General features: G+C 46.5%; 1 protein-coding gene across 11 annotated transcripts in view; it reads right to left on the bottom strand.

The window, feature by feature from the left end:
• Positions 1 to 25513, bottom strand: part of LOC147433481 (NADH dehydrogenase ubiquinone complex I, assembly factor-like protein (DUF185)) — a 44390-nt gene that overhangs the window by 9691 nt on the left and 9186 nt on the right. For all 11 annotated transcript variants that reach the window (XM_086490156.1, XM_086490162.1, XM_086490157.1 and 8 more), the window contains 3 exons: positions 11609 to 11706; positions 2008 to 2126; positions 1877 to 1917 (listed from right to left, as the gene is read on the bottom strand). In XM_086490156.1, the coding sequence (XP_086346282.1) occupies positions 1877 to 1917; positions 2008 to 2126; positions 11609 to 11706 (258 nt within the window). The remainder of the gene's footprint in view (positions 1 to 1876; positions 1918 to 2007; positions 2127 to 11608; positions 11707 to 25513) is intronic.

Here is a 25513-nt window from a genome sequence, read left to right as displayed (position 1 = left end):
GCTCCTTTAGGGAGCGCCATGCTGTGGCACTATCCATCCTCATGTACAGGTGGTATAGCTCTAGCTCTTGTGCATCCTCGAAAGCTTGCCGCTTTCGGCATGTGAGCATCTTCATCTGGTGTCTGGCCTCTCAATCAATGGTCTCTCCAAGAGTCCGTTGTGCACGCAGCCAACGGTAGATATCTCTGCACTCATCATCATACCTGCGGTTCTATGGCATAGTCGGAGAGGGGGGGGGAGTGTGGCCTGTATGGATGGTGTGCGGGAAAGAGCTGATGGCTGATGTCTAAAGAACAAATGTGATGTGGGAGGCAAGCATAGGTAGTGTGGAGGGGTGGAGCAGAAGAAGCCCCTTCTCGACCTCTGTCTATTAACGTCTTCGAAAGACCAAAATGACCTATGAGACCAAAAGGTTACATCCATGTGTGACTCTAGTACAGTGTCAGGGGAACGAAAAGATAAAAATAAATGAGGGTGCCTAGAGTGGGTAAGTATGTAAGCCTAACCTACATCCTCATCACATAATACATCAGCTCAAAACATATGGGGAGGGGTACAACCACACGAGGGCTAATGAGGTGCAAAATGGGGAAAGTGGACAATGGTGATCATCCCATGAGCTCTGATAATCTCATGTGACCCTGAGGCTTTCACCCGGATCAACCTAGAGATCATGGATACAAGTGGTCTCTCCATGGATCTCCATCCATCATATGTGCACCCTGATCTACTATGCTGATCAGGCTAGGCCCCCATATCTGCAGTCCATAAAGCAAATAGCCACAACTTAGTGCGTGGCTCCTGAAACTGCACCTGTGAACATATCCTCTCTAGTCCTCCTAATGCTGCATTTCCCCTCGTAATCTCGCCTCTGCAACACATCTCATAGAGAAAGTAGGTCCACTAAATACAACAACAAGATATGAATAAGAATTTACATACTCCACTATCTCCTTTCCATATGTAAAAATAGGTGTATTGAATACCATCACCTTGGTTTTGCCAAGGTTGATGTCTTCTCCTATGTGCTCTGCCCTCCTCAATGATCGCTTCAACTGAGAAGATATGATCAAGTGTAGGGAATCCCCTCCTGGATTCAGCCTGCCCTGAAGCTCGTACACCTCTTTCTCTACCCATCTGCTCAATCATGCTCAAGTATAGATGCATATAGCTTGGCCAATGAGTGGCCAATCATGATAGTACGATAGTAAGTTGGCAAGATTGGATCTCCAAACTTGAGTAGTGGTACAATTGTAGATGTACTCCAAGTTTCATGAAACCCCTCACACATGGCCCTATTGAACATGAAGGCCAACAAACCACCATATGATCCCTAGCATGTATGAAATGCTCTACCAATATACCATCATGATCTTGTGCCCTCCCTGTGTGTAATCTGTCAATGGCTCGCCTCACCATCTCTGCTGTAAAGAAAGTAGAAGTGGGAGGACATGGGACCAGCGGGTCTGGCGATGGTAACTGCTCTGCTACTGTGTATAGAGAGGATGCATATTGTGTCCATGTCTCTATAGAAGTAATGGCTGGAGAGGGTGAGTGCTCTCTAAAGAGTCGCCAAGCCTGTTTTAAAAAGCAGTAACCTAGTGACCACATCGCATTAGATTCTCTGAATGGCAAACTAAATTAAACTGCTTAGTACGTAAAATTAACATTTCAACAGTCTAAGAACCTAGTTTTTGAGCTATAGAATTGATTTGGACTTCAAGCTGAGTCTGCTTTGGCATAGGACTAGAAAACATTTCCATTTTCTTTATAAATTTTACCTTGTCTAATGACCTTGGATATCTTACAAGACTTTGTAATTTGCTGATTGAGGAGCTTTTCAAACTCGAAAACTTTCTTTTAAGAGAAAGGTTACCTCAAGCAAGATCATGAAACAAGGACGCCCATCAATTTCTCCTGTTATAAAAGAAATACTCAGCTTCAAAAATGTATTGAAAAACTTAGTAAACCCTTGAAAATAATTATCGCAAATTATTGATTCATTACCCCATCCTGATTGCCTACAAGCATCTCGACACTCCACACAGTAGCGCGACTTGTGACTTTCTTCTGCATGGACTGTCTTCAATTGAATTTTGGCTAGAGCTTCACTAATCTCAACAGAACTGTTGCAGAAAAGCTAGGTCACTTACCCAAAATGAGTTATAACTTTGATTACTGTTTGCTGATTACTGTTAAACTTCAAGTAAGAAAGTCAAGCTTCACACTGTCTTAACAGAGGGCCTTGAAGCCTCTGCTTCTTTCCAAATGGGCCAGTTTTAATCCTCATATCCACAGAAAAAGCAAAAGACCAGTTATTCACATTCCCTGTGTTCCAAGCAAGGAGAAGCAATTTGCCGCAGGTCTGCACCAAATGCATTCAGCACTGTATTCAACACGTGGCCTTGATGGCCAAAGCCTTCACAATTTTTCCAGCTTAATTGAAAGGTTATCTTGCATGGAGGTCAACAACTAGATGAATCCAAGCAAAGTGCAGATTCACCTAAATGGGAAAGAAACTCATGGTCGTCATCCAGGCAGCAACATAAGCATCAACTTCATCATGCATAGCACAAACTAAATACCACCACGTACCTAATGTCAGAAAAATGGGTGTACAAGTAGGTAGAGGGCCAGAGGGGTTAGGTTTTTAGCACCGGCCAAAGAGAGTGCCATTGGTGAGCCCGGGACGGTTGGAGTGCGTGAGGTGACCTCAAGGAGGTGAGGCCAGGTGGTATGGGACGCCCTTTCTTACAGGTGCAGGCCTACGTCCTCGGACGTTGGCCCCAGCAAGGCTTGGATGGCAGCTACGGTCCGGTGGTTGGTCTGGCGTGTGTCCATAGGCGGTCCAGGTAGCTGGGAGTCCCTCCCGCATGTTCCTTTCACATTTACTAAAAATCAATTGAAGTAGTGACAGTGTGCTACACTTAGAGCTTAAGGCTTAAAGCAGAAGCATTGTTTAAAGTTTTGAATAGGAAAAACGTATGCTGTAGTGCAACAATAGCACAATATTAGAGGCTGCTGCAGCAGTGGGCCTGAGCTACAAAGTTGGCGAAAGGTAATCCCAACAAGGCTGTTCCAAAGCACAAGGTAACGACACACCCTACAGGGTAACCAGTAAAGCATCTAGCAGTGCAGTAAGAGATCGATTTGAAGGAGTCAGCAAGATATTATAACAGCAAGCAGGCTTTCTGTGGCAGCGGAGAAGATCTCAGTCATAAGCAGCTCCTCCACAATGCTTAGCTCGCCCAACAGGGCAATGAAACTGAGCCGAAACTATCATCTATGGGAGTGCAAGAGGGAGATGATAAGAAATGGTGCAGAAGGTAGAATCAAACAAGCATGTAGCTGTTGGCGAGAGAGAGGTGCAACCAAAATAGATCAGAGCCTAGAGATCGCGTGAGAAAGGCAAGCGCACTGCAGGTGTCTCTTCGCCTGTACACCACAGGCCAGCTCTTTTGCAGTAATGCTATTGTTCGGCATCTAGCATCCGTTGTAGTAGTTGCACACTCCCTTCTAGTTCTAGCTTGAGGCCTTGATGCCATAGGTATCAAGAAGAAACATTTCCCCGTCCTCATTTCTAGGAAATGCTTTTTAAGACATAAAGCTACTCTCATTTAAAGAGAGAAAAAGAGAGAGAGCCTGTGCACATGCAGGGCATTGGTGGCTGCTTCTGACCCATAAGTGCACAAAGCCCACCACAGGCCCACTAGAGCCCTACCACACCCCTGCACTTAGCTATCAGGGCTCTCACCGGCACCACCACCATGTCAGTCTAAAAGTCTAAACGGTCACCCCCCCTGGAGAGCCATTTCGATGGAGGAAAGAAGACGTATTGGCTGTGACACAGGACAGCTCGACAAATGGCGTTGACCATGCTTTTGAGGACAGGTGGAGCTGCACCATGCGTGCAGATTCCCGATAGCTGGTGATTATTCTGTTACGTGCACATCTAACACTACGTGCATGTGGACAAGCTGTTCCTACTTCTAGGGTTTAGGTAGCCTAGGAAGTGTTCTGGTACCTTTGTGAGCTTGTACGCAAACCTTGCATGTCCAAGTACCTAAGAGTAGCTGCATACCCTCTCATTGCACGACCCATAGCATTAGCATCATGATCCAGTACCAAGCATGGACACTTTCCACCGCATGAATCCAGTTCCAATAGCGCGTGGGAACCACCTCTTATTGGCACTTATTTTATTAATAAGTGACTTAATCCCATTTATCATTTCCAGAATTGTGGGGCATCTTGATGACTGCTCTACCCAGTTTCTGTCAGCTATATAAACAAGGCCAGGGCGCTAGCAAGAGGCAGGGACACAAGGAGGTACAGCCGTCCACAGCACCTCAGGCTCCATAGCGTTTTTCTCAAGAACACCAAGTCTAGTGTTTTTGCATCTGAAGGACCAGCGTACTCAGCCCATAAGACCAGCATCTCCAAATCAGCCTTAGCCTCGTCGAACCTCACCCGCCAGGGCGCAGATCCTCACTGCAGTTAACCCAATTGTTGCAGATCTGCCAGCGCTCAGTTTTCAGCCCATAAACAGCCAGCGTTTTTCCAGATTCAGCCTCAGACAGCCACCGTTTTTGCAGTTCGGCCCTTGCATGCATTGGTGGTTGCAGATCAGCCCCGTAGAACCGTTGCAGTTGCAGATCTCCAGCAAAACACAGTGTTTTCAGATTTCAGCCCATTGACAACGTCATCATCGTCGTTGTCAAGTACCACAACATCTAGAAGCATTGTACCAGAACTTCGTGCAATCTAAAGCAAATACCTCTCTATTACTCTCTAGTAATAGAGAGGGGGGCCCTTGGAAGGGGTTTTGGGACCCCATCTGGTGTCGTCTCTTCTTTCTCTCTCTAGCACTCTCTTGCACTCTCACTCACAGATTGCATCCCACTCTCTTGTTTTGGTCATCGCACATTCTCTCATTACGTCAAGGAAGGCTCTCCCTTCCCGTCAGTAAAAGGGACCTTGAGGACTCACTGATCACTCATCCTGAGTCATACACCATCATTCACTTCCGCTGCACATAACATTGGTATCAGAGCTCTTTGGCAGTGTTCAGTATCATCACTCAAGGAAAGAACAATAAGAAATTTTTTTGCTTGTTGTGATCGTACGTAACCCAAGACCACTTGGGCGTTGATCCCTAATTTGTGTTTTTGAAAAGTCGCAAGTTACCCAAGAGAGAAGGGCTTGTCCAGCCTCCCCTCGTTCCTCTTTTCCACTCATTGAGAGCGGACCTTGCACTTAGTGACAGGCCAATTGACGTGAGGTGGGAAAAAGCAACCTTGGTGTGAGCGCAAGGCCACCAAAGGGATGCACCTACAAGGAGTTGAGTGCATGGTCATCACCCGAGGCGGAATGGATACTTTGTGTGAAGGTGATGAGAGTGGAGTTGGAGGAGACAGTTTCTACACCAGGAGGATTTTAATGGAATTGGCCTATTAACTTGAGAGTAGCGGAAATTAATGAGAGTACTTTTGAGAAATTATTTTGTGAGCATAGCGGGTGAACATAATTGAAGATAGCAACATAAACATAGCAATTAGTTAACTTGGCATGCACAATACTTTTGCAAGAGAGAGAACTTAGAGACATGACAACAGTTGGGGACCGGATTTATGTGGAGCCAGTCCCCCCTGCAATAGGCATTTGTATTATGATTTCTCCCATAAAGAGAGACTTGTAATACAATCTTTGTGTTCCTTGTAACCTAGGTGATGCAATGAAGATGGAAAGCTTCATGCATCACAAGCATAACATAAACTTTGTGGAAAGCTTCAACTATCCCAAGACCTCAAACACCTTCAAAGCAGGGAATGAGGGTAGGGAAGAGGAAGAAGAAACATTTCATAGGAGAAAGAATTAGTTCCTGTTGCTAAATTGGCTTTATTTGACATAAAAACAATTCTAAATGAGTTGTTGGATTTATAAGTGAGAGGGTTTTCTCTCTTGGAACACCAAGGAAAAATAATTCTAAATAAATTATTGGAATTTTAAGTGAGAGGGTTTTTCTCACTAGAGACATCCGAGTACAGAGTATTCCTAGTGCGTCATTCAAAGTAATGACGGGAGCACTGTGAACGGGAATATCTGTAAGGCCACCAGGAACGGGTACTTCTGATGCGTCACATTGGATGGGTGACAGGGAGAATTGGAAAGAAGTATCCGACCATCCAGGAACGGACATCTCTGATGCGTCATAGGATGGGTGACAGAGCATCGTGAAGGGGATTGTACCGTAAGTTCGGTAGAAAAGGACTAGGTGATGGGTATTCCTGATGCGTCACAAGGTGGGTGACGGGTGCATCGGAAAGGGGATAGCCATAGTCGAGAGGAAATCCGAACCGGAAAAGAGGAATACGCGTAAAGACGCAAGCACAAGAATAAAGATGGGTTCTGAGAAGCTTTTCTTAAAAAGCGGAATATTTTAACGAGTTTTCCGGGAAGAGCAGACGCTTTTCCGCAAGGAATCTATGTTTGCATTGCATTCGTGCATGTGGTTGCATCCAGGGACGCCTGGGAAGTGTTGTGAAAAGCATTGTTTTAAACTTATAAGGTTTTATTGAGTTTTTGGACAGGTTCAGACCAATTTTAAAATATGCCGACCGTCCACTTAATAAGTGGGCAGCCACTTAGAAAATAAAACAACAAAACCAGCCAGCGAATTCTCTCTCCCTATTTCGGGTAGAACAGAAAAAAAAAATTGAAATTTTTTTTTTAAAAAAAAACGCCGCGATCTCTACGCGAGCAGCTATTTGTGATGTGGTCAAGGAGCTATAAAAGCACCACATGCCCTCACTGAAAAAGGGGTTACTAACGTCAGCAACAGAAGACTCTGCCGCCAGATAACGCAAGAGATCGCGAGACTACAAAGCACGAAAGTCGCTTTTCCCGCGCAAGAGCGACAGGTATCTATTGTGGATTCGCCATACGAATTGTTGTCGCGTGTTTGTGTGTGTGTTTGCAGGTACTTCATCGCGAAGGAGAAGCGAAAAGGCTTCGGCCTACGCTTGGGAATTCTGGGAACGGAATTCGGAAATTGTCTGTGGAGTCTCGACTCAGAGTACAGACGGAAAAAGGATCGAGAGCTCGTCTCTCGGATTTCCCTTACGGGAAGGAATGACCATCGAGTCAGAGATGTAGAACGGAGGGGTTTTCTCCGGTTCTTGTGCTTGTAAAAAGATTCTCCATAATAAAGGATTCTCTTTAAGGGGGGGGACCAGCCCATCTTCTGGTCCCCAATACTGTGTCGATCTTCTCACTCTCTCTCTCTCTCTCTCTATCTATTTCTCTCTATATCCTTTGGCTTCAGTATTAAGTGATAAATTCTATTTATCCAAGTATATTTTATATTGTTATGCGCTCCCGTTTGTGACAGTTGCTCACTTATCATCACTCTTCTTGCTAGCATACATAATAGCATAGTAATGAAGATGGAGAAGATGACAAGCTTAAGCATTGAAGCATGGCTCGTGGTTGGATTTGCACTCCATAGCCAAGAGTGTTGGTGTAGGCTCTCAACCTCTACTTGCTTGAAGAAGGAGAGGGAGCTCTTGCACTTTGCACAATGCATAATGAGAGTGCGTGTAAGTGTGTATGGAAGAGTATACCCCTCAAGAAACCCCCTAGCTTGCTTTGGTCGACCCCCCCTTGCAGCTCATGCTTGAAGCTCATTGGACCCCTCCAGGCCTAGCCAATCACAAGCAAGAGGCATTACAAGCAACAAGGGTAGCCTTGGGACAAGTGTCCCCCTTTCCCCTTTGAGAGAGAGGACTTGATAAATGCAAAGACAATTAATTAAATTCCTAAATTATCATTGGACCCCTTGGGTGGCCAGCCAATAGGCTTCAGGCACACCATGAGGGCAACATGAGGAGGAACTTGACAAGTGTCCCTTATGCTTTCTTTGTACCAAGTGAGTGTGTGGGTGTTCTCTCTCATCCCCCCTCTTGTAGGGCTCGCCCTCTCCTTGTAGGGATTAAATCTTGACTTTTGACACCTCAAGCCCCTCAAGCTTAGGCCCAGTTCCCACCACAAGTGTAACAACCTACTGACGTGTCGACCTACTGAAGAACGGAGCTACCGGCCGAGGGGCCTAAACCCTAAGAAGAGCAAGTAACAGAAGAAATGTCACAAAGTGATGACGTGGTTGCCCGTGAGCAGAAACCCTGACCTTAATTTCCGCCAGAAACCCTAACTGCTGAAACCCTAATTCTGAAAACTCTAACCCTAAAACCTGCAAACCCTAATTCTGAAAACCCTAACCCTAAAACCTGCAAACCCTATTCTGGAAACCCTAACCCTAACCCTAAGGGCAGCAGGGAGATTTCCAAAAATTGCGCTTGCTGATGACGTGGCAGGCTGTACGTACTACGGATTTCCGTTGTTTACGCTGGCAGCTTTTTGGCTTTGCTTTTGGACCAGATGCTTTTAAGTTTGAAGGCTTTTCACTGTAATTGCTTTTTAGGCCAAGGACCTTTAAATATGAGGTTAGGGCTCATTCTCTGGCATGCTTCCTGGAGAAGGTGCAGAGTCTCGAATATCAGCTTGTACTCTAATGATGCAATATAAAGAAATACCGAAAGGGGCGCCAAGGTTTGGGGCCAATACTCTCTGGGGTGGAATTCCGCCACTCCGTGTCGCGTGTCTCTCTCTTTCTCAATTCAATTGTTATTGAAGTGCTAAAAGTCTGTTTCAGTCTGTTCTTTTCTATTGGCACGTGGTGCCCGTCTTGTGACAACAAGCTTGGCCCTTAAGCACTTCAAGCTTGGGCTAGGTTCTCACCTCAAGTACAGCCCTAGCATCTCAAGCATCTCAATCATCAAGCACCTCAGTCATCAAGCACCTCAGTCATCAAGCACCTAAAGCACCTTAAGCTTGGGCCGGGTTTCCACCTCAAGCTCAGCCCTAGCTTACCTAAGGTCAAAGGACTTTTACACTAACTATTGGAGGTCTTCAATGAAACTAACCCTAAGGTCTTATGCTCCATTGGTTAGCCTTGCTCTTTGATAGACCATCTCTCATTTGGGCCCCTTTACATTGGCCCCGTGTTGAGATAGATCTATAAGCACATGTCTATATCTTAATCCTTGTTCCCGTTTATTCTCCCACATTAAATGATCGATTTAATATGAGAAAATCATTTGGGTTGGTTAGATATTAGATTTTATGACAAGGATTGTTCCGCGATCCTCCCCCATCCCCATCTACGCCACGGATTGCACCAAACCCTATGGAGGCTTTTGTCAAGTCGATGATGGAGATGATGCTACAACAAGAGGCGCAATGCGCCACTATGGACCGCGACCGTGAAGAACGAAGGGCAGCTATGGAGCTTGAGCTTGAGCGAGCACGTGAAGCTCAACGCATAGCTGCTGAAAAAAAAGGGCACCTATGGAGCTCGAGCGTGAGCAAGCACGCGAGGCTCAACGCATAGCGGCCGAAGAGAAGCGAGCGGCTATGGAGTTAGAGCGAGGGACGTAAAGAGACCAACGCATGCAGGAGTTTGTCCCACAGGTACTCTTCTCGAAGACCGAGTCACTCAAGGAGGTTGGTGAGTCATCACATAGCACAGGTAAAGGCGACGACTCCAACAATCCAGTCACTGAGAAGTCGAGGTTCGGTAAGTATGATGGTAAGATGGATGCTTCTCTAATTCATTCCTGGTTGCATCAAGTTTGCGACCAACAAGAAAACAAGCAACAATAAAGTTTTGATTGCTGCCATGTATCTAGCTGGTGATGCCATTAACTGGTACCAAGCTTAGCAAGAGTCTTGAGCATGCCGAGGAAGGCATACCCCTCTCTTTCAGTTGGGGCGACTTCCAAGACAAGCTCAAGGATGCTTTATGCCACCACACTACCTTGATTGGTTAAAAGAAGATTGACGTGGTCTGAATAAAAAAGGCACTCCTGTTATGTCTTTTTCTAACCGTATTTTGCAGATTGGCATCCAATTGCGCAACTCGGATGCCAAACGAAAAGAGGCTTTCCTTTTCGGGTTAGACGAGTACATCAAGTTCGATGTACAAGTTTTCAGCCCTACGGACTACAATGACGCCGTCAGTATTGCTCTGGCACAAGAAATGAAGCACAATAAAGATAAGCCGAAGGAGAACAAATCGAGTACTTCTCAAGACCAATCGAATGGTAAGCACGGTAAGACCATTGGTAAGCATGACGATAATTCTTCTTCTCATCTTCTTCTTCACCTAGAGCACATAATTCTCACAATGATGATAAACGAAAGGGAAACCCCTAAGTTGACACCTAATAAAAAATTTGCTCAAGGAATCTTAGGAGGAAGGTTAACTCTTGAAGAACGAGCCGAATATGCACGAGACAAAAGATGTTTTGAATGTCACACTAAAGGTCACATAAAACGAGTTTGTCTGAAGAAAGAACCTAAAGAACCCACAAATGAATCCATAAAATCCACATCATCTATTAATGCACTCAGTGAGAACACTAATGTGCCCGAAGTTTTTCATGATCCTGAAGTCTACCTCTAGTACACTTCATTGCTGTATGTCTAATCAATTATGCTAATATGACTTTCTTTTGTGTGCCATGGAGTGAGATTTTCGTCTATACTGCACTGAGGAGCACCCACATTAGATAGCACAAGTTTTCGTGCTACAAGAATTACTAGTTATTGCCCATGCGCACATCTAAATTGACATGTGGTGCGGTCATCATGAGTTTTTTGAGATGCAAAAGCTACAGCACATCTCTATATGCTAATCTTTCCCCAAGCCTTTGTCAACGCTTTTTGGTTATGTACCATAATCAAAGAAGATGCATGTTTACCATCTGACATATGCCATTGCAGTCAAACAAAGGACAAGGTCTAAAAGTCTCTCTAGGAGCTCGCTTTTTGGCCATTTGTATATCTTGAGCAATTGCATTCGTATCATTGGCAAGGCTTGCCACATTGACATTGCTTTACTTTGGAACCAGCATTCTGATTGCATATGCCCAGATAGACCATAATGCAAATATGCACCTACAAAGTTTTTCCAACATATGTGGAGAATTCAAAATTTACACCTCCTATATTGTGTTCCACTAGCTCCTTCAAGATGAAACTATATCCATGAACACAAAAGAATTTTTTAAAAAAAAAGAACTATGCATTGTGAGACTCTAAATTGACATAATGTAGTTGTATCAGCACAGACCTAAGACATGAATATGAGAACGTATGGAATTAACCAAAGCTCATTATGTAAACAAGACCTTATGACATGCAAAAGGTGATGGCGTCACACAAAAAAACACATGATAATAGCTTGATTTAAGCATTGACTAAGCAAAAGAGCATTCAAGTCATCATTCGATGCATCTACTCTTTGACATAATCAAGAGCCTGCATCCAAGTACAGAATGGACACACAAATATAACATTATATTCCTATTTTGGCACTTTCTTTGGTGAATCATTGGCTTAAGCATTATTCATTTGTACAAGATCCAAAGTGCACCAAAAGATTATATGTGGCTTCAAAAGAGGTACATAACACTTGTATGAAGCTCATATTAGCTTTATGTGCAATGCCAACAATAAAATGTCAAGCTTCTTGAAAGCTTACACTTACACATAGTGCATGTTGTCATAAACTAAGGGTGCTTCATTCTTCATGTAATCAAGAATATTTTTGGCACATATGCCAGTACCTCCACCAATCTCAAAAATCTGAAACACAATTGATAGAATTTATTTGTTAGGAGCAACACATAGATTAAAGCAAACATAAGCAATGCAATCCTGCTAGCATATTTGTCGAGAAAAGAAATATGATGCAGAACAGGTACTTTTAATAGAACCAATATTTGTAAGCAAGGCACTCCTTGAATTTATATTAAAAGGTTCATGAACTATTTCATTTATGACAAAGAAAAACACATTATACAAAAAGCTAGCATGCTTAAAGTTCCAGCGGCTTACATTGGATCCTAGCCTTGCAATGAAAGATATTCATGATGGTGATAGAAAGACAAAGACACCCCCAGCGCGCCCGGGGTCCGGTGTATAGAGAGAGAGAGAGAGATTTATTACCGTCTTCTAGAGGCTGAAGCCAGCCTATCAGAGAGAACGACGAACATCTGTGTGTTCTGTGTATTCAGAAAAAGGACAAAAGTGCTGAACAGAAAAACATGCCACAAAATAATATGGATTGACGTAGGGGTGTATATACATGTGCATGAGGGATAAGGGGGATGGGGCTGTAACCATGATATGCAAAAGACGAGCTAGCTCCATCCGGTACCAAACAGGGGTGTAATATGGCATGCATAGGTTGGCAAGGGGTGAAGAGTTCCCACAACCTAGAAGCAAAATTTGAGAAAGTCCGCTATATCTCCCTGAGTTTGGTTTGCTCATTTTGTAGTCGAATCTCTCGGATGACCAAGTGATGTACACCTGGGGCCTGGTATCCTCCAATTAATTATATAAAATAGACGGGTAAGCTCGCTGCTGCTGTCCTCTCCCTCACCATCGCGTTCCAGCTTCCACACCCCCCCACCAGCTGTCCTGCTGTGCGCAGCCCCACTGCCTGCCCGCCCCTGCTGCAGCCAGCCCTTCCCCTACCCTACCCCCCCCCCCCACCTCGGTTTCTCCTCGTCATCCGCTGCAGTTCGGCCTCCTCGGCATTGCTTTGCTTTTGGGGCAGTGTCTCCTGCGCCTGATTGCAGCGTCCGTCCGTCGACCTCTTCTTACGACACAGCAGTAGACACAGATGGAGGCTCCATCTTCGCCACAGAGGGACTCGCCAGAAGCCCCCTCGCCCGACCCCGCTGAGCCCACCATTCGACTTGCTCTATCGCCGACAGAGCAAGCGAGCCTAGCCGCTGAGGTAGAGCCTTTGCAGGCGACTTCGGTCATCTACAAAATTCTCGGCACACGTCCTAGCAGAGGAGAGCTGCGAGACCTTCTCCAGGCCCGCCTTCTCGCAGAGGTGGGCAAGATCTTGGATGCCCGGATTCTCGGACGGGGGTACTACCAAATCGAGTTCGAGACCTCCGAGATGGCTTCCAAGGTCATAGCTATGAGTCCACTGGCCATCCGAGCATCACGCGCACACTTTCGACAATGGCGACATGGTTTTGACCCGACTTCGGATGTGCTAGTAGAGGAGGTAGACATCCCCATCTCAGTCTGATTTCCAGGTTTACGGAGGGAGTACCTACCACTTCTTTCCAGGATTGGCTCCGCCATCGGGACTGTCCTGGAGACACCTCGTATGGCAGCATCAGTAGCTGCCAAGGCGGCTGGCATCCCCTCAGTTCGAGTTTTGGTCAGAGATACCCACACGCTCCCGAAGGTCATCCTTCTACCTCGGGTGAGTGGGGGTTGGTTTAGACAGAGTGTGGAGTACTCGGGCCTCCAGAACCAGTGCTTCATTTGCAGACAGATGCTTCATTTGCAGACAGATGGGCCACCTAACGAAGGCCTGTCCACGGAGGAGGCCACGACCTGCACCTCAGCCTCAGCCTCAGCCTCAGCCCCAGCCTGCCAAGGTTGGGCCGCAGCCACAGCCAGCGACACAGCGCATAGATTCAGAGCCACCCTCCGAGCTTGGGGCTCCAGCGGAGGAGGGATGGGAGCAGGCCTGTGGCCGTCGACGCCAGGGGCCACAACGACAGTCTAGCACTCAGAGTGGCCCTCAGGTGCCTACTCAGCAACAGTAGGTTCCCACGGGGACCGCTTTGGTCCTCTTGAGCAGGAGGAGCCCCCTACACCAGCCTCCACCTCCGCTTCACCCTCGCCAGCCGCCCCCCCTTCAGAGTTCCCCTCCTCCTCCTCATCCTCCCCCCCGCCCTCTGCTCCCGTCCACTCCCCTCCTCGCCCCTCTACCTCTGTCGCCCCACCCCGCTACTCAGAGTGGCCCTCAGGTGCCTACTCAGCAACAGTAGGTTCCCACGGGGACCGCTTTGGTCCTCTTGAGCAGGAGGAGCCCCCTACACCAGCCTCCACCTCCGCTTCACCCTCGCCAGCCGCCCCCCCTTCAGAGTTCCCCTCCTCCTCCTCATCCTCCCCCCCGCCCTCTGCTCCCGTCCACTCCCCTCCTCGCCCCTCTACCTCTGTCGCCCCACCCCGCTACTCTTCCCCTCTCCCCCCCCCCCCCCCCCCCCCCCCAGCTCCTTCTCCCCCTCCTCCTGCTCCAATTCCACAGTCGACTCAGGAGACTGGTCCCTCGTCGGCGGCTAGGAAATCTCTTGGCAGTGCCTTTGCCACGAGTCGCCTAGCGAGAGAGGATTAGCCCCTCTTGCGGCCCCCTCTGTAGATTCAGACATCTTTCCTTGCAGCTATCCCTCATGGTCTGACGAGCATTGACCTCCGGTGCCGCTGGGATTTCTTCGACTACGGGTTCACTCACTTTCTCGGCGATTCCGCAGCAGACCACGAGGTAGCCTACTTCAGGGTCCATGCTTTGTTCCTCGCTGCTAGGGGGACAGAGGCCTTGGACTCAGCAATTGGTTTCTCCTTCCCCCTCTGTGGTAGGGCCGAGACAGAGTGGTCCCTCGACTCAGTGGTGGGATGGTTGCATACACAGGTTCTCGAGTTCTCTCACCACATGGGAGAACTTGGAGTTACACATTTGCTGCAGACTTTGTGGCCACTGGCCAAGTTTGCGGTGACACCCCCAGACTCAGCAGGATGTAGGCACATTGTGGTGTACTTTTTTCTGATACGCAGTGGTTGCCTTGCTATGTATACATTCATGAGGACTCCTGGATAGAGGAGGTTGCTTTACGCACGGCTCGCTCTGCTTGGACTTGGGCTAGGCACTCACTGCAGTCTCGCCTATCTAGAGGACACTCGGATGCGGATTACTCCCCATCCAAGCCAGCCTCTAAGATAGCACGTCTTGCTGCTGCGACAGCATCTGTTCTCTCTCGCTCCCCATGAGGATCCTCTCGTGGAACGTGCAGGGACTAGGTGGGTCCCAGTTTCAGTGACAACGGGGCCGATTGCGTCAGGAGCTTCAGCGTTGCCTTGTGAGAGGAGAGATTGATCTCCTTATGCTTCAGGAGCACCATCTGTCTGAGAGCCGCATTCGGCGATGTGGTCAGATTTTGCGTGGACGATATGATACCTTTTGGTCAGCTGCTTTTGGACCTGGAGGCATCCAGGGTGGGGTATATATGACTATTGCGGACTCATTGCAGCAGGCCATTGTGGGCCGAGGGATTATTGTGCCAGGCAAGGCTCATTGGATTACTATGTGTAACAGACTTGGACACTCCAAGTCAAGAATCAACCACGACAGCACCAAATCATAGTTACCCGGAACGGGAAATGGGAACGGGGAACGGGGAACAGCAACATGCATGAAATGCCATTCCCTGTTTCGGATACTCACGTTTGAAACACGGAACGGGAAATTAGGATGGGAACGGGGACCCGAAAATGGCCATTCCCTGTTACTATGCACCAAATAACCACTTTAAAACAATTCACAGATCACAATAGATTTGCATTGGCCCGGCGGAGTTCCGTGCCTAGAGATATTGGCCCCAAAGACTGGCGCCCCTTTCGGTATTCCTTTTTATATTAATCAGATCAAAGTACAAGAGTGTGGCTAGGGTTTCACTCTCAGACTCTGCGTCCAGATGCTCTGAGAAGTGAAGCCCTCTCCACATATTTAAAGGTACAAGGGATGCCCAAAAGCAGAGCCCCAAAAGCTTTTAAAATCAAAAGCAGCAGTTCTCTCTCTCTCTCTTTAGAGAGTATCTTTTTTTTTAAACAGAAAAAAAGCAAGTTCTCTCTCTCTCTCTCTCTCTCTCTCTCTCTCTCTCTCTCTCTCTCTCTCTCTCTCTCTCTCTTGGCGTGAATATCTCTCGTCCTGGACCTTATTAGGTTATGCGGGAGGAGTGTTCATGGGCAACTTTATGTTTCTATGTCTTGTAACATGCATATGTGAGCATTTGTGTTGCATAGTGATGTGCCAACTACTAAATATTCCTGATTGGATGAGATTGTTGCCTGGGTTTTAGTGCATCAAGACACTCGTGGAAGATCACTACGGTCTGGGTGTGATGGCTAATTTTACTACGCCAGAATATCAAGAGTTCCGATCTGGACAAAAGGAGAAGCTAACTCCTTGATCAAAAGGACAGAAAGGAGAAGCTAACTCCTTGATCAAAAGAGCCGAAAGGAGAAGCTAACTCCTTGATCAAAAGAGCCGAAAGGAGAAGCTAACTCCTTAACAAAAAGAGCAAACTGATTGTCCCTCGGAATGACCCTCGGAAATTTTTGAGCTAACTTGAGTTGTTTTGCAGATATACTGTAATCGCGGATGATTACTCTCTTTCAAGAAGGGGAGATGTCACAAACTGCTGATGTGTCAAAGCCTAAAGAATGGAGCCTACTTACAGATGCCGGCCGAGGGGCCTAAACCCTAAGAAGAGCAAGTGACAGAAGAAGTCCTACCAACTTATGGGGACCCCGTCCGATGGGGCCCCACTGACAAAGGGATTAAAATAAAGCAAGACTCACACAAAAACACTCACGCAAAACTGATGACGTGGCAGATTTTTGAAAATCGCGCTGACATGATGACGTGGCAAGCTATACAAATTTCTGCGTTTTGCGTTGGCTGATGACGTGGCAGCTGTACGGATTTTCGTAAATTATGCTGGCAGCTTTTTGGCTTTGCTTTTGGACTAGATGCTCTTGAGTTTGAGGGCTTTTCATTGTAATTGCTTTTCAGGCCAAGGGCCTTTGAATATGAGGTTAGGGCTCATTCTCTGGCATGCTTCCTGGAGAAGGTGCAGAGTCTAGAGTACCGGCTTGTACCGTGTTGATGCAATATAAAGAAATATCGAAAGGGGCGCCAAGGTTTGGGCCAATACTCTCTGGGGTGGAATTCCGCCACTCCGTGTCACGTATCGTCTCTCTCTTTTAGTTCAGTTGTTATTGCAATGCTAAAAGTCTGTTCAATCTGTTCTTTTCTATTGGCACGTGGTGCCCGTCTTGTGACAGGAATTGTCAGCACAGATTTATGAGAAAGAGCTTTTGGCGGTTATCCATACTCTTACTCAGTGGCGACATTACCTACTCGGAGCCGATTTTACGGTCTTCTTTGATCATCAGAGTTTACGCTACTTCGTGTCACAGAAGCAGCCTTTGGAAAAGCACACGCGGTGGGCTAACATCTTGTCACAGTTTCACTTCCAGATTGTCCATGTACATGGACAAAATAACTTGGTGGCAGATGCTTTGTCCCGGAAGCCGTTAGTCTTGGATTCATCATAGAAGCTTCAAAAACATGGTCGATCAGTACGCCACAGATCTAGATTTTTTAATGATGTATTCAGTCAAATACAGAATGGGGAGGTAGTAGCAGGATATTCCATACGGGATAGCTACTTGATGAAGAAAACGATGTTGTGCGTTACATAGCCGTTGAGAGAAAAGGTTCTAACCGAATGCCATTGTCCATCGTTTATGGGTCAACGCGGCATTGACACCACCTTGAAAGGTGTGGGGCGTTACTTCTTTTGGCCGAGACTCAAGAAGGATGTGGACAATTTTGTACGCAATTGCTTGGTATGCCAGAAGGTGAAGTTTGACAGGCATAAAGCACAAGGATTGTTACAGCCTTTACCCATTCCCACCCGCCCATCGGAAAGTATTGCTATGGATTTCATTTTTGATCTCCCGAAGACATAGAGTGGGCACGATGGTATCTAGATTGTTATTGACAAATTTAGCAAGCAAGCTCATTTCATTCCAGTGAAGAAAACAGTCAAGCAGGATCGTTTAGCGCGATTGTTCATTACCCAGATATTCAAATTACATGGCATGTGTGAGACAATAGTCTCTGACAGAGATCCCCGATTCACGAGTTTGTTTTGGAAGGCTATTTGGGAGAATATTGACACACGGTTGCAGTTCTCGTCATCTTTCCACCTGCAGACAGAAGGGCAATCTGAGATTACAAATTCAGTCGTACTAGGTTTATTGAAGTCTTATATTTATGATCAGAAGACTCATTGCTCAATGGGAAAAAAATTGCCCTTGGTGGAATTTGCCTACAATAACACGATTCACTCTTCGACGGGGAAGGCACCATTTAAGATTATTGAAGGTGCTACAAGGGTTCCACCCCTCCTTAGCACGAAAGATAAGATTTTTGAAGACGACCAGTACATGAGGGACTTGGACACTGCTTTTGCCAAGGTCTGGGAGGCTTTATTGAAATCTCAGGAAAGACACAAGAAGGCACCAGATCGACGTTGTCGCGATTTGAAATTAAAGGAAGACGATTGGGTGGTCTTACGTTTTGAGAAGGCACGCCTAAGAAAGAAAAAGGGAAAGGAGCGGCTTTTTCCAAAGCTTAGCATGAGATACTATGGACCTTTCCAGATAAAAGAAAAGATAAATGATGTCTCCTTTAGACTGAAGCTGCCCCATACTTGGAGGATTCACAATGCTTTTCATGTGAGTCTCTTGAAGCCTTTTAAAGGCGATGTGCCTGATGATGGGAAGCTTGATGAGCAACCCGAAGTGGAGGAAAGCGAGGAGATACTCGTTCCAGAACAGATATTGGCACACAAAGATAGAAAGATTAAAGGTAAAGTGATTAGGCAGTTCTTGGTTAAATTCAAGAACTATCCTGCATTGGATGCGAAGTGGATGGAAGAGGAGGACCTAGCAAATACTCCTCAAATTTTGGAGCTTTACTTTGAAGCATTCGGTTTAGCATAGTCTACTTCGATAGAACCCTGATTTCAGCATGGGTGAATCTACTGCAACGGGCTTCCTGTCACGAGGACGTGGCAATTGCTAACTTCAGTTGTTGGTTTCTTTCCGATAATTTTTGTTTAATTTTTAGGACCCTCTTTTTGAAGTTGCAAATGGTCGGACATTGTATGGCCAGTGTGAATGAAACCGGCCCGTAGGGCGGTAGGCATTGGCTTTCACCCGAAATTCTTTACTTAAAACACACACACGGAGCACTTTGCAAAGAGAATCTGCGACGGGAGTTAACACTCAAACACACACACGGCTCAGAAGCTAGAATGCTCCGAGCAGACGCCGACAACCTGTAGGCCCCAAAATTGGCGCCCCTTTCGGTATTTCTTTATTCTTTAGGAGGGTAAATTACAAGGTCAGGTCCTGGGAATCCTTCACGTGTATCCACCTAGATACCGTTTGATTTGGCCAAATTTCGGCAACATAACAGCCCCAAAACTTGCGCGAAACCAATTCCCCTGCTGGAACTCGCTTGCACTGTCGTATACCCTCTGATTCCTGTCCAAAAACAGTAAATTCAGCACGCTGTATTTACTGGTTTTTGCCCTGTTTTCAGCCCCAAACAGTCCCCTAACTGTCCCTTGCCAGTGGGGCACGATTCCCAATGGTCCTGGCGTCCGTACGGCTGAAAAACAGTGAATTTACAGTGGATACACAGCGCTGATTTTGCACCTGTACGGTGAGGTTATGACCCTCACCAGTGCCTGCTTTGGAGCAGCAGTTAGCTACCCCTGTTCCTGCTCAAGGAGGCTCTTGCCTCAGCACAAAAGCATGAACCCACACAACTGTACATCAGTCAAATGAGGAGCCCTCTTGTGGGGCATCACATAACTGCACGTAGGGGAGAGAGAGAGCAGTGTGTAGTGTGCAGGGCATCACTCCTAGCACCACACTGTACATGAGAGGGAAAGGAAGCACTCCATAGCTCTTAACCTGTGACAAAAACTGAAATGAGGCCTCTCCCAGCATAAAAATCAGCGCCCATTTTTCTGCAAGAGGAAAGTTCACCAAAATGTGACACTTGGCGCATTTTCAAGCATTTTCCCGTTTCGGGTTCGCCGCTTAAAAATATCCCAACCGACGCGTCAGTTGACTTCGCGGCAGAGTTATAAAGTGTTCCCCTAGTCATACCGGAGGTAATGACGCGAACACATTTCACGGCCCAAAATAGCAGTTCCCTAAATTTTAGGAGATGCTTCCGTTGGGCTCCCACTGGTCTTCTGACCATCTATCCTCATTGGGACCACATCCAAAAATACAATGTGGCCCAACTGTCGGATACCTTTTGTTGGTAGTCCCACCTTGACTTTACGCCTTAATTGAGTTCACTTCCTAGTATCCACCAACTTGCTAAGGGCGACGGGGGGACCTATATGATCTTGCTCTGAGCCTAGACATCCTCTTACTATACGAATTCCAGTGCCGACCACTTCCCGTCTGCGGGTGAATCTACCGTTCACATTGGCCATACAATGTCCGACCGTTTGCTACTTCAAAAAGAGGGTCTCAAAACAAATAAAATAAACCCCATTGGAAAGAAACCAACAACCAAGGTTAGCAGTTGCCACATCTCTGTGACATGGTTAATAACTACCACGTCCTCGTGACATACCCCCCTCTTGAAATCGCAAACGTCCTCGATTGCATACCATAAATACACGCCACTGATGATCTTGTGCTATTAACACTCTTTTATCATCGCATGTATCCGCAAGAAAGGTCGTAACATACATAGATACAAATGACTTAATGAGGCCTTCATACTTTTGCCATTTCCATCTATGGCACTGAATTCATATGTACATTTGATGTACTAGCTCTATCATTACCCCTCCTTTGCACACGTTGGGTTGGGGCATAAGTAGGCTGTAACCCAAAGGCTTCAAGGTAAAGCTGCAATACATTTGGTGACTCTGACAGTTCATGCTCTTCCATCCACTTTGCATCCATAGGAGGATAGTTCTTGAACTTCACCAAATAGCGTCTTGCAACTTGTCCTTTAACTTTTCTGTCCTTATGTGCCAAAACTTGCTCAGGTACCAGGATCTCATCAAGTTCCTCAACTTCTGGCTGATCCTCAACTGGCATATCTTCTGGCACATCACCCACGAAGGGTCTTAGAAGACTCACATGAAACGCATTATGAATCTTCTACGCATCAGGCAATTTCAGCCTGTAAGCCACATCGCTGATCTTGTCAAGCACTTGAAAAGGCCCATAGTAACGCATGCTGAGCTTAGGAAACAGCCGTTCCTTGCCCTTCATCTTCTTTAACCTTGCCTTTTCGAACCTTAAGAGAACCCAATCACCAGGTGATAGTAGCAATTCACGACGGTGACGATCAGCAGCCTTTTTCTGTTTTGCCGGAGTCTTCTCCAAGGCAACTTTAATCTTCTTATACATCTCATCCATGTTCTCAACATATCGATCTGCCTCAAAGATCTTGTCCTTTGTGTGCAAAATGGGAGGAACCTTTTTGCCACCTTCAATAATTTCAAAAGGTGCTTTGCCAGTAGACGAATGCACCGTATTATTGTACGCATACTCAAGCATAGGCAAATACTATTCCCACTTGCCCTTATTATCTGACACATAGCATTTCAACAGATCTAAGACAGTAGAATTGGCCTCTTCTGACTGTCCATCAGTTTGTGGATGAAACGAAGACGAGAACTTGAGCGTAGTACCCATGTTCTCAAACAATCCTCTCCAGAACAAACTGGTCATGCGAGGATCACGATCACTGATAATCGATTGTGGCATACCATGGTACTTAAACACATTGTACATGAACAAGCGTGCCATCTGATCAGATTTTATCTTCTTTTTGACAGGGATAAAATGGGCTTGCTTGCTGAACCTGCAGATAATGGTCCATATACCATCATTCCCTGTTGGCGTCCTTGGAAGATCAAAGATAAAGTCCATAGCAATGCTTTCCCATGGCTTATCCGGAATCGGCAGTGGTTGTAACAACCCTAGTGCCTTTTGCCTGTCAAACTTGACCTTTTGGCAAACTATGCATGCTCGCACAAAGGCATCCACATCTCTCCTCAAGGTAGGCCAATAGAAGAACGTCTCTACCGCTTTAACTGTTGCATCAATGCCACGATGCCCTGCATACGGTGGGACATGACTCTCTTCCATGACCTTATGTCGCAGTGGCCTAGTGACACAAAGTCTGCCATGCATCATCATAAAACCATCTCTGAGGAGGTAGTGCTCGTGATGTTGCCCCTCTTGTAATTGTTCAAAGATCCTTGCAAAATATTCATCAGCAGTATACTGTTCCTTCATGTCATCTAACTCATGATGATAAGGAATTGACACAGCTGAAATTTGTGGCTTTCTTGATAACGCATCAGCCACAACATTCTTCTTGCCTTCCACATGCATAATCTGGAAGTGGAACATGGAAAGAATGTTTGCCCATCGCATATGCTTTTCGGATAACTTTGACTGTGTCAAGAAGTATCGCAAGGTCTGATGATCTGTTTGGACAACAAAATCAGCACCTAAGAGGTAGTGCTTCCAGCTAGAAAGCGCATGAATAACGGCCAAGAGCTCTTTCTCATAGACTTGCATAGTCCTCTCTGGCCCTTGCAAAATTTGGCTTTCATAGGCTACTACCCGTCCATCTTGCATTAGCACTGCTCCGATGCTACTGCCACACGCATCACACTGGACCACAAATGACTTCCTGAGATCTGGCAAAACAATAACTGGATCTGAAGTCAACTTTTCCTTTAAGAGACTAAAAGCTGAAATCTCTTTTTGGGTCCATCTGAAAGTGACCTCTTTCTTTTGCAATGCGTGAAGAGGCGATGCTATCTCTGCAAAATTTCTGATAAACCTTCTATAGTAGGAACACAATCCCAAGAAGCTTCTGACATCGTGCACAGTCTTCAAGTCTGGCCATGTCTTGATAGCTTCGACCTTTGCGGGATCCATTCTAACACCATCCTTTGAGACTATGTGGCCCAGAAAGTGGATCTCTTCAAGGAAGAATTCACTTTTCTTAGGATTAACAAGTAACCTGTGACTGCGCAGCTCTTCGAACACAATGGTCAAGTGACACCTATGCTCCTCTTCATTCTTCGAATACACAATCATGTCATCGAAGAATGTTCCAACAAACTGTTGATGCGAGCGGAAAATCCGGTCCATCATTCTGTTGAACGTGGCAGGAGCATTTGTTAGCCCAAACGGCATCACTAGAAACTCATAAAGACCAAATGTCGTTCTAAACGCAGTCTTGTGCACATCCTCTGGGCTTATACGAATCTGATGGTACCCACTCTTCAGGTCTATCCTGCTGAAAATTGCAGCACCCTCTAAACGATCGAGAATATCATCAATGCGAGGAATAGGAAACCTATTCTTGATGGTATTCTTATTCAACGCACGGTAATCAATACACATGCGCCATGAGCCATCCTTCTTTTGCACTAGGAGCACTGGGGAGCAAAAGGGTGAAGAACTAGGCTGAATCAGCCCCTTCTCTAATAACTCCTCAACCTGGCCCATAATCTCTTTCTGCTGTGCCGCACTAACCCTGTAGGGAGGTCTATTTGGTGGGCTACACCCTGGCACCAAATCTATCCGATGGTCCTCATGTCTCTCTGGCGGCAATTGCGACGGTAATGAATCAGAAAAACAGTCACTAAACTTTTGCAAAAATGCTGACCTTTCTTTATCTAACACAGATAAATTTGACTGATCCCTATCTGAGACATCACGTGCAAAAATCAAGTACACAGAAAGATGATTCTTTATTACAGAAGTGATAGCAGAAGCAGATACAATAGGGACTGACTCTCCTTTAAGCTTTACATCCAAGATGTGAGTTTTGCCCCTATGCTGTACAGTGATCTTTTTGCTGTAGGCATCCAAGACTCCATGCACTCGGAACATCCACGGGATCCCCAACAAGGCGTCACAACCTTCCAGCGGCATGATGTAAAACTCTTCAGAGTCCACATACGACTGAATATGCAGACGCAGTTTTCCAATGATGGGAGTAACACACTCTGAGTGGCCAGGACATGCCAACCCTGCCTCTGCTGTGTACCCCATCTCTTCAGCTCTGATGCCGAGCTTTATAGCTAACTCTGGTGAGATAAAGTTGGCTTTGGCACCTGGATCAAAGAAGATGAGTGCCGTCTGATCCCTAACTTTACCCCATGCCCTGCATAACTCACTGGCATCTGTGTTGGGCCTGTCACCCACCATGTCTGGCACTAAACCTGCCGTGGGTTTAGGCTTCTTGCCTTTCTGGTCTTCTTTATCCTCTGAGTCAGCTGGCCTTTTCCTTTGTGGACAATTTATAGAAATATGGCCAGGCTGCTCGCATATAAAGCATTTGTTCTCAGCCATTAGGACCTTCTTTTCCTCGAGCGACTTGCGCACAAAAGGCTTCCTTTTCTGTTTCTTTGCCTGCGCTCCAGAAGTCCCAACTGAATCCTTGTCCTTGGTGGCTTGTTCTGACCCCTGTGACGCATCAGGAGCCGTTTTCACAAAGGGCTTCTTTGCTGAATTTTTCTTTTGCTGCCCTCCTTTATCACTGCTCGGAAATCCACTGTCCTCTCCTTTCAACAGGGCAAGACGAGTGTTCGCAACTTCCATAAGCTGAGTAAGGGTAGCCACTCTGTTCCTTGTACAGTAATCGCGAAGCCCTTTAGGCAGCCCACAACAATACTTCTCTATTTGCTCTGTCAATGGCACAAATCTATAGGAGGTCACTGAGAGTAATGCTTTACAAAACCTCCTATTGTACTCCAGCAAGCTCTTGCACGAAGCTGCCGTAAGCTGGTGCCAATCTGTCAGGACATCGGCTTCAAATTCATTTGATAGCCAAGCAGATGCAAACATTTGCTTGAAGTAAACCCAAGTGGCGGGTGCCTGTCCTTGCATTAACAATGTCGTCCACCATGTAAGCGCATTGTCCTTTAAGAAAGTGGCAGCTTTCCTGACCTTCGAGGCCTCTGTAAAATTCCCTCCCGCATAAGTTGTATCAAACTGCCGGAGGAAAGTAAGTGCCTTGGTCTTGTCCTCGAAACCACTGAAGGTACTGAACTTTACCGCTGCACCACCTTCTTTGTAAGCCTTCGGCTTCTTTAGTGCCCCCAAGTTGTCATACGGAATGGTCTGCAACATGGGCACTGTACTAGGCATGATCGGCACGCTTTGGCCATTCACATTTTGCGTCAGAGGTGCAATATTTGGCTGCTGTCCAGAAAAACCAGCCATGCCAAAATGAGCCTGTGGCACCCCAAACTGGCCCTGGTTGCCGTGGAAACCTTGCTGCATGCCGATAGTACCATACATGGGGTTTGGCATGATGCCTTGCATACCCCCGAACACTGTTCCTGGCATGTACGGCTGACTTCCAGGCGCATAACCAGCCATACTTTGGAACACTGATCCACCCCCGAAATACCCAGGATGTACCGTGGGTGGTGGAAAAACTGAGTGCATAGCCTGATATCCAGCTCACTGTCCATTCAAGACAGCATGCTGGCTCTGAAAGGTGGCGGGCTGAACTGGCATAACCTGAGGAATAGGCGTTCTAGCCACCTGTTCAAGCACGGGAGGAACCTGCTTTGGAGCCCCCGACTCCGCAACATGCGAGTGTTCCCTTTGCTCCTGCGCCTCATGAAGTACCTGGGCTTGAGCTTCAACAAGCTCCGTACGCGGCGTAGGTTGCCTATTTTGATGTTGCACTGGTGGCGCTTGCAAG

This window comes from Adiantum capillus-veneris, chromosome 19 (genome assembly GCF_014529385.1).
Source record: "Adiantum capillus-veneris isolate H3 chromosome 19, ASM1452938v2, whole genome shotgun sequence".
In the NCBI taxonomy this organism is placed as follows: Eukaryota; Viridiplantae; Streptophyta; class Polypodiopsida; order Polypodiales; family Pteridaceae; genus Adiantum; species Adiantum capillus-veneris.
The sequence above is the reverse complement of the archived record's forward strand: the minus strand, read 5'-3'. Positions and strand labels throughout refer to the sequence as shown.